This window comes from Saimiri boliviensis, chromosome 21 (assembly GCF_048565385.1).
Source record: "Saimiri boliviensis isolate mSaiBol1 chromosome 21, mSaiBol1.pri, whole genome shotgun sequence".
NCBI classification, from domain to species: domain Eukaryota; kingdom Metazoa; phylum Chordata; class Mammalia; order Primates; family Cebidae; genus Saimiri; species Saimiri boliviensis.
Window position 1 is genome coordinate 32,983,088 of NC_133469.1, and position 11,810 is coordinate 32,994,897.

Genomic DNA, 11,810 nt, shown 5'->3' on the forward strand with positions numbered 1-11,810 from the left:
AGTGAGTCGAGATCACGCCACTACACCCCAGCCTGGGTAACAGAGCCAAACTCCATTTAAAAAAAAAAAAAAAGTATAACATACATGCAGAAAAATTGGGAATTTACAAGGATGTAGCTAATGAATTTTCATGAGGTGAGCACCTCCCTTACTTCGAATTTATTTCCCTTCACTTATTGTTAACAAACAGTGGCTTGTCATTTACAGGCCTGTATGCTTCCCAAGCTAGACCACTGAGGCCAGAAAGCTATGTCTTATTTATTTTTGTATCTACTCCCTCCCCAGTTTCTAGCACAGTGCCTTTATATAGTAGCCCACAGGAAGTGCTAGCTGAATTAGAATTCAGAAGGTTGGATGGGAATTTCACAGTGAATCAGGGTCACCTTGAGCTTGTGTTGAATGGAAGTTCCACATAAGGCTAAGTGCTTTGCTCCAGAGTGGGAGCTTTTGGTCTTTCTGTGCATCTGGATTCAGATTCGCTGCCCTGTCAATATTTTTTTTCCCATGGACATTTTTGGGGAAGGTCCTCTGGAAAACATAGCCCAAGGCAGGGATTAAAGATCTGACACTTTGGGAGATGCCCAGGGCAGCGAAGCAGCAAAGGCAAGTGGCAGAGGAGAGATCAAAGTGACCACCAGGCACGTTCGCTTGCTGGAAGACACTTCACAGTGAGCTAGAGAGAGACCCCGTGGGTCACTCAGCAAGCGAGCTTGCCTGGCACATGGTCTTTTTCAGAACATATGCAAGAAGAAAACACACCTCAGAGCCATCCATGGAGGGAAGAGTAGAAGGGGATTTATCTGCCCTGTTCCTTTCCATCTCCCATTTTCCACTGTGGCATTTTGTGTAAGCCCAGAAGTGGAGGGATGGCCCGACCTGGGTGAGGCATCACTGAGAGGGACAAGGAAGGAGGTGGTCGGGGCAATCTGAGAAGGTGCACGAGGCTTGTGTCCAGTACAGTCCACACCTTGTGCTGCTCAGGTCTACTGGTGCCCTCCCATGAGATCAGCTCTCCTCCTTCAATTTGGGAATCTCCATTTTCCTTGGAGAACAAAAACATCCTCATCCCTTCCCTGAGCAGAAGGTACAGGTCCCATCAGTGACAGAAGCCATTTCCTGGTACTGGCCCATTGAGGTCTCCAGGAAGAATAAAGCAAGAAAGTTGTGAAACAAGGTCATCTGCTGCTGCCAGGGCTGGTCCTGATGCCACCATTCTTACTCATCATCTTCCTCCTGCACTGCCCACTCTAGATCCTGTCCACTCTCCATCAGCACTTTGGCTGGTCTGTAATGTCTGCACTGAGGGGTCTGCGTGTGTTGTTGGTCTTGCCCATGATCAGCCAAGATACCAGGGCTGGGGGTGGCGGCTCACACCTGTAATCCCAGCACTTTGGGAGGCCAAGGCGGGCAGATCACCTGAGGTCAGGAGTTTGAGACCAGCCTTGCCAACATGGTAAAACCCTGTCTCTACTAAAAATATAAAAAATTGGCCGGACATGGTGGCGGTGGCCTGTAATCACAGCTCTTCAGGAAGCTGAGGCAGGAGAATCACTTGAACCCAGGAGGCAGAGGTTGCAGGGAGGCAAGATCATGCCACTGAACTCCAGCCTGGGCAACAAGAGTGAAAATCCATCTCAAAAAAGAAAAGAAAAGAAAAGAAAAAAATAGCTGGGCCTGGTGGCGGGTGCCTATAATCCTAGCTACTCAGGAGGCTGAGACAGAAGAATCACTTGGACCTAGGAGGCAGAGGTTGCAGGAAGCCAAGACAGTGTCGTTGCACCCCAGCCTGGGCAACAAGAGTGGAACTCGGTCTCAAAAAAAAGGAGAGAGATCCCAGGGAGTCCTCAGGGTTTAATTCCAGACATTCTCCTCCCATCCCCAAATGGACCACTCACCTAATTCCTCACGGTAATTAGGATCAGTGACCCCTGGCAGTAGAGTCACTGCCCTCTTTGTTGCTCACTGGCATGAGGAGCCATAGGTGGCCAAGTGGCTGTGGGAGAGTCCAGGTCAGTGGGATCCTTGTTGTTTCACATTCCTCCCTTACCACAGGACTAGATCCTCTAAGCAGCGGATCCCAAGGGTGTGAGGATGGGGAGCACACACCCTGCAAAGGGCAACCATGTGTGATGGTGAGCAGGGTCTCTCCTGGGCCTGTCTGCTGTAGCTGTGGGGACATGGCACCCGGTATCAGTTGTCAGCTTAAGGCATCCTGGGGGACAGAGGCTCACACCAGCTAAGCCGGGAAGCCACTCCCTTGTTTTGCCCAGCTCGATGCCCCGAGTGCAGCTGGGTTCATGTGATTCCAGTGAATTTATGGGCAGGAGTCATGGGCGCAACTCCTAGGCTGAAAGGGGCCTCTTGGTGTAAGGTTGTGTTGGATGGGAGTCTAGGCCAGCACACGAGGCATTCGGTAACTTTGGACCATGGTACTATTGGAGGCACTGCAGGCAGGGAAGGCAACCCCATTACCGAAAGTGCTTCTGCTTCGCGAAGGGTAGATTGTGTATCCCTCCAAGGTGGAAGGGTCTGATATAGCTAGTGGCTGTCTGGCTCTTCCCAAGGATGGGCCATATCACGGAGGGCTCCATGTGGTGTCTATTGCTGGTTGGTTGGGCACTTAGTGGCGCCGTGAGATGAGGCTTGGTGCTGTGAAAGCAAAACAGGAAGAAAAGCAAGGAGAGGATGCAAAGTGACGTGAGGCCTCAAGGCCTGGCCACCGCGTCGCAGCGAACTGCAAGGCTCAGAGAGGCCACTCATCTTCTCTGGGCTCATGGACTTCTCTGGAAGGTTTGCAAGGATACCTCGGACAGACTGCAGCAGGGATAAATGAAGAGCGTTTCCCCGCCTGGTTCCCATCCACTTCCATTTCCCACGGCTCGTTGTTTAACTTGTGAGGCACTAACCCTTCCCTGCTGTGGGTTGGAAAAAATCCAGCTTCTTGGTGACCACTCAGAAAGCCAACTCTGAGATGCAGTACTTCTCCCAAGTTCAATCAGGCAGGGTGACTTGGCTTCAGTGGAGGAGGAAGAGAGAGAGCTGAGGTGGTGCACCATTCTGCGTCAGTGCACAAGGTCTGTGTCCAATACAGCTGTGTTAGTCGCTAACCACAGATGGTCTCCATGGCCTAAAGAGTGGTGCATTAACTATAACAGGCTTCGGGGTTCTGCTAGCTGGAATCCTTGACAGAGGTGAGAGTGTACTGGGATCACCGTGAATATTATTTTGTTGAGAATCGATGTAGTTAACTTAGCGGGATGTTGGGTGTGGTAAATTCTGATGTAGTTAAGTTGTACTGCAGATGTTTACTATTGTATTTATATTTATTCCAGATACGTCAGATATCAAAGTAATGCCTCAAAACATGTCTCCTTAACAATGGCAGAAGATACATTATCATGTTTTGTTTGTTTGTTTGACAGAGTCTAGCTCTGTTGCCTAGGCTGGAGTGCAGTGGTGGGTTCTCGGCTCACTGCGACCTCCACCTCCTGGGTTCAGGCAGTTCTGCCTCAGCCTCCTGAGTAGCTGGGATTACAGAGGTGCGCCATCACGCCTGGCTAATTTTTGTATTTTCAGTAGAGATGGGGTTTCACCATGTTGGCCAGGCTGGTCTCGAACTCCTCGCCTCAAGTGATCTGCCCGCCTCAGTGCTGGGATTACAGGTGTGAGCCATCGTGCCCGGCCACATCATCATGTATTTTGGAGATAAGCTCTGGTAAAACTGAGAGGCCCTAGGACATGGCCGCGTAGTGAGGCCACGGAAGCTGCTCAGGGGTCAGTAAGACCAGATGGTTCTGGAATGTTACACACTTCCATGAGCTCTTGAGGGACAGGAGTTACCACGGCAAGCTAGGTCCAGTAGTGTACTGTGAGCAGGGCTTGCACTTTGCCTCCATCTGGACTATTGGACTTCCCTGGAAGGTTAACCTTCATAGAGAGGGTTACCTCAGCCAGGATTCACAATGGTAGAAACAAAATCATTTATTTACAACATGAGCAGGTGCACCACTCCCAAACAACAATCTGAATTTTAGGAGACATGGCTAAATTTTAGATCTTTTCAGGACTGAGTTTGAAGTCATTGAAAATATTTTAAAAGCTGAATAAAAAGGATAAAAATAATAACCTTGGCTACAGGTGAAAAATGGATTGAACATAAAACATCTAAATGAAAGAGAAGAGCAGAGCTAAATTCTAAGACTAGCAAATGTATTAGACTTTGATAATTTGCTATATTTTTATTTTCTGAAGTGCTCATGTTACCTATTCATATCTATTTGCTCTTGTTTCATTTTTATCAACTTCTATTTTCATTGAGTTTTTTTTTTTTTTTTTTTTTGAGAGAGAGGGTCTTACTCTGTCACCCAGGCTGGAGTGCAGTGACACAATCTAGGCTCACTGCAACCTCAGCATCCTAGGTTCAAATGAACCTCCCATCTCAGCCTCTCAAGTAGAGCTGGGACCACCCGAGTAGGCATGCACCACCATGCTTGACTAATTTTTGTGCTTTTTGTAAAGACAGGGTTTCACCATGTTGCCCAGGCTGGTCTTGAGCTCCTGGCCTCAAGTGATCTCCCACCTCAGCCTCCCAAAGTGCTGAAATTACAGGTGTGAGCCACTGTGCCCAGCCTGAAGTGATTCATCCTAAGCATTGACTTTGTTGGCTTTTTTTTTTTTTTTTTTTTTTTTTGAGGCGGAGTTTCGCCCTTGTTACCCAGGCTGGAGTGCAATGGCGCGATCTCGGCTCACCGCAACCTCCGCCTCCTGGGTTCAGGCAATTCTCCTGCCTCAGCCTCCTGAGTAGCTGGGATTACAGGCACGTGCCACCATGCCCAGCTAATTTTTTGCACTTTTAGTAGAGACGGGGTTTCACCATGTTGACCAGGATAGTCTCGATCTCTCGACCTCGTGATCCACCCGCCTCGGCCTCCCAAAGTGCTGGGATTACAGGCTTGAGCCACCGCGCCCGGCTGTTGGCTTTTTTATTAGCATTGGTTTTCTTCACAGGTTGTGAATTTTGGTTTTCAGGCTCATCTCGACTGGGAGGTCTTCTCTCCCTCTCTCCCTCAGCCTCACCCACTCTTCTTTGTCTAGTGATTTTTAAAATGTCTTTACTTAGTCCCCTGGAGAGTCCCATCTAGAACCAGATCCTATAATAGGGGCTTGAGGCTTCTGCCCTTGAGTGACATTGGGAATATCTCCAATCCAATCCCTGACCCTGGAGGTAGATGAGGTCAGGTTCTGGCTACAAGACTTTGCTATCGGCTGTGACCCTGGGAAGGTGATAGCAGCATTAAATGTTTAAAATTTTGAAATGGAGCTGGCGCGGTGGCTCATGCCCGTAATCCTAGCACTTTGGGAGGCTGAGGTGGGTGAATCACCTGAGATCAGGAGTTCAAGACCAGCCTGGCCATCATGGTAAAACCCCATTAAAAAAAAAAAATTAAGAAAAATAAAATAAAATTTTGAAATGACTTAGATTTACAGAAAAGTTAGAAAAATAGTGCAGATAGTTCCCATATACTCTTGGCTTAGCTCCCCTTAGTGCTAACATCTTACCTCACCAAAGTACAATTCTCAAAACTAGGAAACTAACGTCATTATAATACTATTTTTTTAAATTTTGAAATGGAGTCTTGCTCTGTTGCCCAGGCTGAAGTGCAGTGGCTCGATCTCAGCTCACTGTAACCTCTACCTCCCAGGTTCAAGCAATTCTCCTGCCTCAGCCTCCTGAGTAGCTGGGATTACACGCTTGCGCCACTGTGCCTGGCTAATTTTTGTATTTTTAGTAGAGATGGGGTTTCACCATTTTGGTCAGGCTTGTCTTGAACTCCTGACCTCATGATCTGCCTGCCTCGGCCTCCCAAAGTGCTGGGATTACAGGCGTGAGTCACCACCACGGCCTTCCTTTTTTTTTTTTTTTTTTTAAACTCCAGAAATACGCTTACCCACCTGCCTAATTTTCTTGCTCCCTTTTTCTCTCATCTGCTCTCGTTCTGAGCACTCTGGCCAAAGGAACTTTCTCTTCTTTGAAAGCTGAGAACTGCTCCTCCCCTCCTGGTCTTTGCCCCTGCTACTCTCTCTGTCCAGAACACTGCCCATCCCCCTCTTATTTCTGAGCTAAGCCGTAATGTCATTTTTCGTGAGTCACTATACTGTTTAACACACGGTGGCTCACGCCTGTAATCCCAGCACTTTGGGAGGCCGAGGCGGGTGGATCACGAGGTCGAGAGATCGAGACCATCCTGGTCAACATGGTGAAACCCCGTCTCTACTAAAAACACAAAAATACTAGCTGGGCGTGGTGGCGCCTGCCTGTAATCCCAGCTACTCAGGAGGCTGAGGCAGGAGAACTGCCTGAACCCAGGAGGTGGAGGTTGCAGTGAGCCGAGATCGCGCCATTGCGCTCCAGCCTGGGTAACAAGAGCAAAACTCTGCCTCAAAAAAAAAAAAAAAAAAAAAAAAAACACACACTCGAACAATTTCTAGCCTAAAATGTCCGTAAACCTGAAAGCGTCAGGCTTCCAACAGGTGTGCCCAGCTTCGCCAGTTTTCTAAATTAAAATGACTTCCCTTCGAGCAAAAGACACCAGCAGCTAAGAGTTGCACTTTCCTTCAACTACATGTCATCTTCTCTAAGAAATGTGCCCATAGCACAAGAGAATCGAAAAAGACAATCACTGTTCAAAAAAAGACAGATGTCTTACAGAGTGTCAAGTCATTTGACTTTAGAACTGATAGAAGAATAAAAAAAAAAATGACAGATGATGGGCAGCCAGGGGGAAAAAAATGAGAATTAAAAGGCAGCAGAAAATTACCAAATGAGCTCCTGCCACCGGCAGTGTTCTGTGCTGGCCAGTCACTCTTCCTCTTCTGATGCGTTACATGGGAAGAGATTTGTTATGTCACAGGGGTTCTGACTTTCCCTCAAATGTCTGAGGGAGTGAGTTCGATCCAGTCATGATAGTCGGATCGCCGTTTTCTGCCATTGATTGTAATTGGAAACGGCATACACTTTAGTCACCTACACTTCCCTTTATTTTTATACCATTAGCTCCATAATCTTGTCACTAGCAGAAGGGCCAGTCCCTTGTCATGAGGTAGCACTGTGTTTGCCCAGCCAATGCCTTCAACTTACCCATGTACAGCCAGAGAATGGGGCATCCTTGCTTCATAGATCTCATGATATAACAAAAAGACAGCATCAGGGGTGACACAGGTCCCAGGTCCCTCCCAGCAAGAGATACCTCTACGTCTGTCCCCTGAGGCTCTGGGCCTCCAATTTCAGTTTTAGTGGCAGGATCCCAACCTGCTCCAACTCCATAGTCCTTTATTATTTATTTATTTATTTATTTTTAATTTGAGACGGAGTCTTGGTGTGTCACCTGTGCTGGAGTGCAGTGGCACCATCTCGGCTCACTGCAACCTCCGCCTCTTTGGTTCAAGTGATTCTCCTGCCCCAGTCTCCCAAGTAGCCTGGACTACAGGCAAACACCAACATACCCAGCTGATTTTTATATTTTTGTAACTGCCCAAGGGGTTTACCTTGCCTGCTGCCTAGACAGAGCAGATTCCTGAAGACAGGGGAATTACAATAGAGAAAAAGCAATTCACACAGAGCCTACTGTGCGGGAGACTGGAGTTTTATTATTACTCAAATCAGTCTCCCCAAGCATTTGGGGAGCAGAGCTTTTAATGATAACTTGGTGGGTGGGTGGGGAGCCAGTGAACCAGGAGTGCTGATTAGTCAGGGATGAAATTATAGGGAGTTGAAACTGTCTTCTTGTACTGAGTCAGTTCCTAGGTGGGGTTCATAAGATCAGACGAGCCAGTTTATTGATCTGGGTGGTGCCAGCTTATCCATCAAGTGCAGGGTTTGCAAAATATCTCAAACGCTGATCGTAGGAGCAGTCGGAATCTTGGGAGGCTGAGGATGGTGGATAACTTGAGGTTAGGAGCCAACATGGTGAAACCCTGTCTCTACTAAAAATGAAATTGCCTTTGCAAAATTAGCCAGGGTCAGAATCTTGTAGCCTCCAACTTCATGACTTCTAAAGCACAGTTTGTTTTTTCTTTTTTTTTTTCTTTCTTTCTTTTTTTTTTTTTTGAGAGAGTTTCTCTCTTGTTGTTCAGGCCAGAGTGCAATGGCACCATCTTGGCTCACCGTAACCTCTGCCTCCCAGGTTCAAGTGATTCTCCTGCCTCAGCCTCCCAAGTACCTGGAATTACAGCCATGTGCCACTATGCCCGGCTAATCTTGTATTTTTAGTAGAGATGGGGTTTCTCCATGTTTGTCAGGCTGGCCTCAAACTCCCGACCTCAGGTCATCTGCCCACCTTGGCCTCCGAAAGTGCTGGGATTACAGCATGAGATACTGCACCCGGCCTACCGTCCCTAGGCAAGAAGGAGGTCTGCTTTGGGAAAAGGCTGTTAGCATCTTTGTTTAAACTATAAACTGCAAACTAAGTTTCTCTGAAAGTCAGTTCAGCCTATGTCCAGGAATAAACAAAGACAGCTGGAGGTTAGAGGCAAGATGGAGTCGGTTAAGTTAGATCTCTTTCACTGTCTCAGTCATAATTTTGCAAAGGTTTCATTTTTACTAGACACTGGGTTTCATCATGTTGGCTCCTGCGCTCAAGTAATCCACCTTCCTTGGCCTCCCAAAGTGCTGAGATTACAGGCGTGAGCCACCACTCCCGACTCCAACTCCATGGTTCTAAGACATAATGGAAAGAGTTTAGCACAGAGTCTGAGGGCTGATCTGCTTTGAGAGACCCTAGGCAGTCATTCTGCAATTTCCTGGTGTCTGCAAGGGCTTAGACCACACCAAGCACTCCCTGCACACGTGGCACCGATACAGCCCATCCCCCACCCCATCCCTCTGCCACTGTACTCACAGAGAGCTGTCGTGGCCTGAGAGCTCCCCTCAATCAAGCCATGACCAGACAGTTCCAATAGGCTTCATCTCCCAACTTTGACTCCAGGGCATCTCCCAGCTCTGAGGGTCTGAGATTCTGAGGATTTGCCTAGAGGGTTTCTTGAGTCTGGAGCCATTGAGACTAGGAGCCTCACCCCATTCCTTCTCTTACCTCCTACAGAAATCAGGGTGAAATGGCCCACACCTGCCGTGGAACCATCAACCTGTCCACAGCGCACATTGACACGGAGGACTCTTGTGGTATCTTGCTGACCAGTGGGGGCAGGAGCTACCACCTCAAGGCTAGCTCAGAGGTGGACCGGCAGCAGTGGATCACCGCTCTGGAGCTGGCCAAGGCCAAGGCTGTCCGCATGATGAACACTCATTCAGGTAGCGAGCACTCGGCACTGCGGGTGTGTACATGGTGGTGTCACGGGTCTGGAGGAAGTGGGAATTACAAGCAGCTTGGGCTCAATGGTGGCCAGGAGACCCAGGCCAGCCTGGATCAATCTGGAAGGTCAAGGTGTGTGCGTGTTTTGTGCGTCGTCAGCAGTGAGATGCTTAGCCATTCTGTCTGGCCAACAATTCTTGGCATGGGCATGTTTGTGGCAGGCAGGAGCTGTACGTGCCTTTCTTTGGGCTAGTCAGGACTTCAGCAGACCCTTCAGATGCTGCAGGTCCAGAAGCAGCAGTCGGCATGGGAGTCCAGGATGGTATGTCCATCTGTGCCGCAAGCCAGCCTTTCCTCCAGGTTCCCCATCCTGGAGAGTGAAACCGTTTAGCCAGAGCTTCTGCCTTTGCCTAGTGGGGAGGCCAGCTCAGATGTCCTGTGAAAGACATTTCCTTTCTTTTTTTTTTTTTTTTGAGACATTTTATTTCTTACTTTAATAAATTTTTTTTATTTTTTGAGTGTCTCACTCTGTTGCCCAGGCTGGAGTGCAATGGTGTGAATCATAGAATCATGTGTGCCAATAGAGAAAGTTTTACTTTTTCCATTACAAATTTTCCTTTTCTTTATTTTTCTTGCCTAATTGTCCCATCTAGAACTTACAGTACAATGTTGAATAGCTTTGGGGAACTGGGTGTGCTTTCCTTGTTCTTGATCTTACAGGGGAAATTTTCATTCTTTTTTTTTTTTAAAGATGGGGTTTCACCATGATGGCCAGGCTGGTTTTGACCTACTGACCTCAGGTGATCCACCCACCTCAGTCTCCCAAAGTGCTAGGATTGCAGGCGTGAGCTACTGTGCCCGGCAGGAATTTTTCATTCTTTCTTCATCAAGTCTGATGTTAACTGTGGGTTTTTTATAAATGCCCTTTATCATGTTGACAAAGTTGCCTTCTATTCCTAGCTTGCTGAGTGGGTTCATCATGAAAGGGTATTGGATATTTGTCAGATCTTTTTCTCTGTACCATTGAGATGGCCACGTGTGGCCTTTTTCACCTTCAATCAAATTGGTGTAGTATACTGATTTTCTTTTTTTGAGATGAAGTTTTGCTCTTGTTGTCCAGGCTGGACTGCAATGGCACAATCTCAGCTCACCACAACTTCCACCTCCCAGACTCAAGTGATTCTCCTGCCTCAGCCTCCCAAATAGCTGGGATTACAGGCATGTGTCACTGCACCCGGCTAATTTTATATTTTTAGTAGAGATGGGGTTTCACCATGTTGGTCAGGCTGGTGACCTCAGGTGATCTGCCCGCCTCAGCCTCCCAAAGTGCTGGGTTTACAGGTGTGGGCCGTCGTGCCTGGCCTATTTTTTTTTGTTGTTGTTACTGAATCACCCTTCCACTCCTGGGGTAAATCCCACCTGGTCATGGTGTATAATCCTTTAAATATGCTAATGGATTTTGTTTGCCAGTATTTTGTTGAGAAATTTTGTAGCTATATTCATAAAGGGTAATAATGGTTTATAGTTTTCTCTTCTTATGATGTCTTTGTGTGGTCTCATAGAATAAGTTATTAAGTGTTTCATACTGTTCGATGTTTTGGAAAGTTTAAGAAGAATTGGTATTGGCCGGGCGTGATGGCTCACACCTGTAATCCAAGCACTTTGGAGGCCAAGGCGGGAGGATCACCTGAGGTCGGGAGTTCAAGACCAGCCTGACCAACACGGTGAAACCCTGTATTTTTATTTAAAAAAAAAAGAATTGGTATAATTTTTTGGGGATGATGGGAACAGGGTCTCCATTGCCCAGGCTGAAGTGCAGTGGTGCAATCATGGCTCACTGCAGCCTCACCCTGTGGGGCTCAAGCAATCCTCCCACCTCAGCCTCTCATGTAACTGGGACTACAGGCATGTGCTTTCATGTCTGGCTAGTTTTTATTTTTTGATTTTTTGTAGAGAAAGGGTCTTACTATGTTGTCCAGTTTAGTCTCAAACTCCTGGGCTCAGCGATCCTCCCTCCTCAGCCTCCCAAGTGCTGGAATGATAGACATGACCCACTAGGCCCGGCCTTGCAAGTTCTTTATTTTTTTTTAATTTTTTATTTTTTAAAGACAGGGTTTCACCATATTGGTCAGGCTGGTCTCAAACTTCTGACCTCAGGTGATCCGCCCGCCTCAGCCTCCCAAAGTGCTGGGATTACAGGTGTGAGTCACCATGCCCGGCAGATTCTTTAAATGTTTGGTAGAATTCACCCAATGAAGTCATCTGGTCTTGGTCTTTTCTTAGTTGCAAGATCTTTGATTACAGATTCAATGACCTCTTCATTGTAGGTCTGTTAAGATATTTTATTTCTTCTTTAGTCAGTCTTTGTAATTTGGGTGTTTCTAAGAGTTTCTCCATTTGCATCCAAGTTATCTAATTTGTTGGCATAAAGTGTTTATAATAATCCTTTTCCTCCTGTTCCTTTTTTTTTTTTTTTTTTTTTTTTGTGATGGGGTTTCACCA

General features: G+C 47.2%; 1 protein-coding gene across 3 annotated transcripts in view; it reads left to right on the forward strand.

Moving 5' to 3' along the window:
- Positions 1–11,810, forward strand: part of OSBP2 (oxysterol binding protein 2) — a 197,735-nt gene that overhangs the window by 31,402 nt on the left and 154,523 nt on the right. For all 3 annotated transcript variants that reach the window (XM_074390933.1, XM_010349135.3, XM_003938436.4), the window contains exon 2: positions 9,099–9,307. In XM_074390933.1, the coding sequence (XP_074247034.1) occupies positions 9,112–9,307 (196 nt within the window). In that variant the 5' untranslated portion in view covers positions 9,099–9,111. The remainder of the gene's footprint in view (positions 1–9,098; positions 9,308–11,810) is intronic.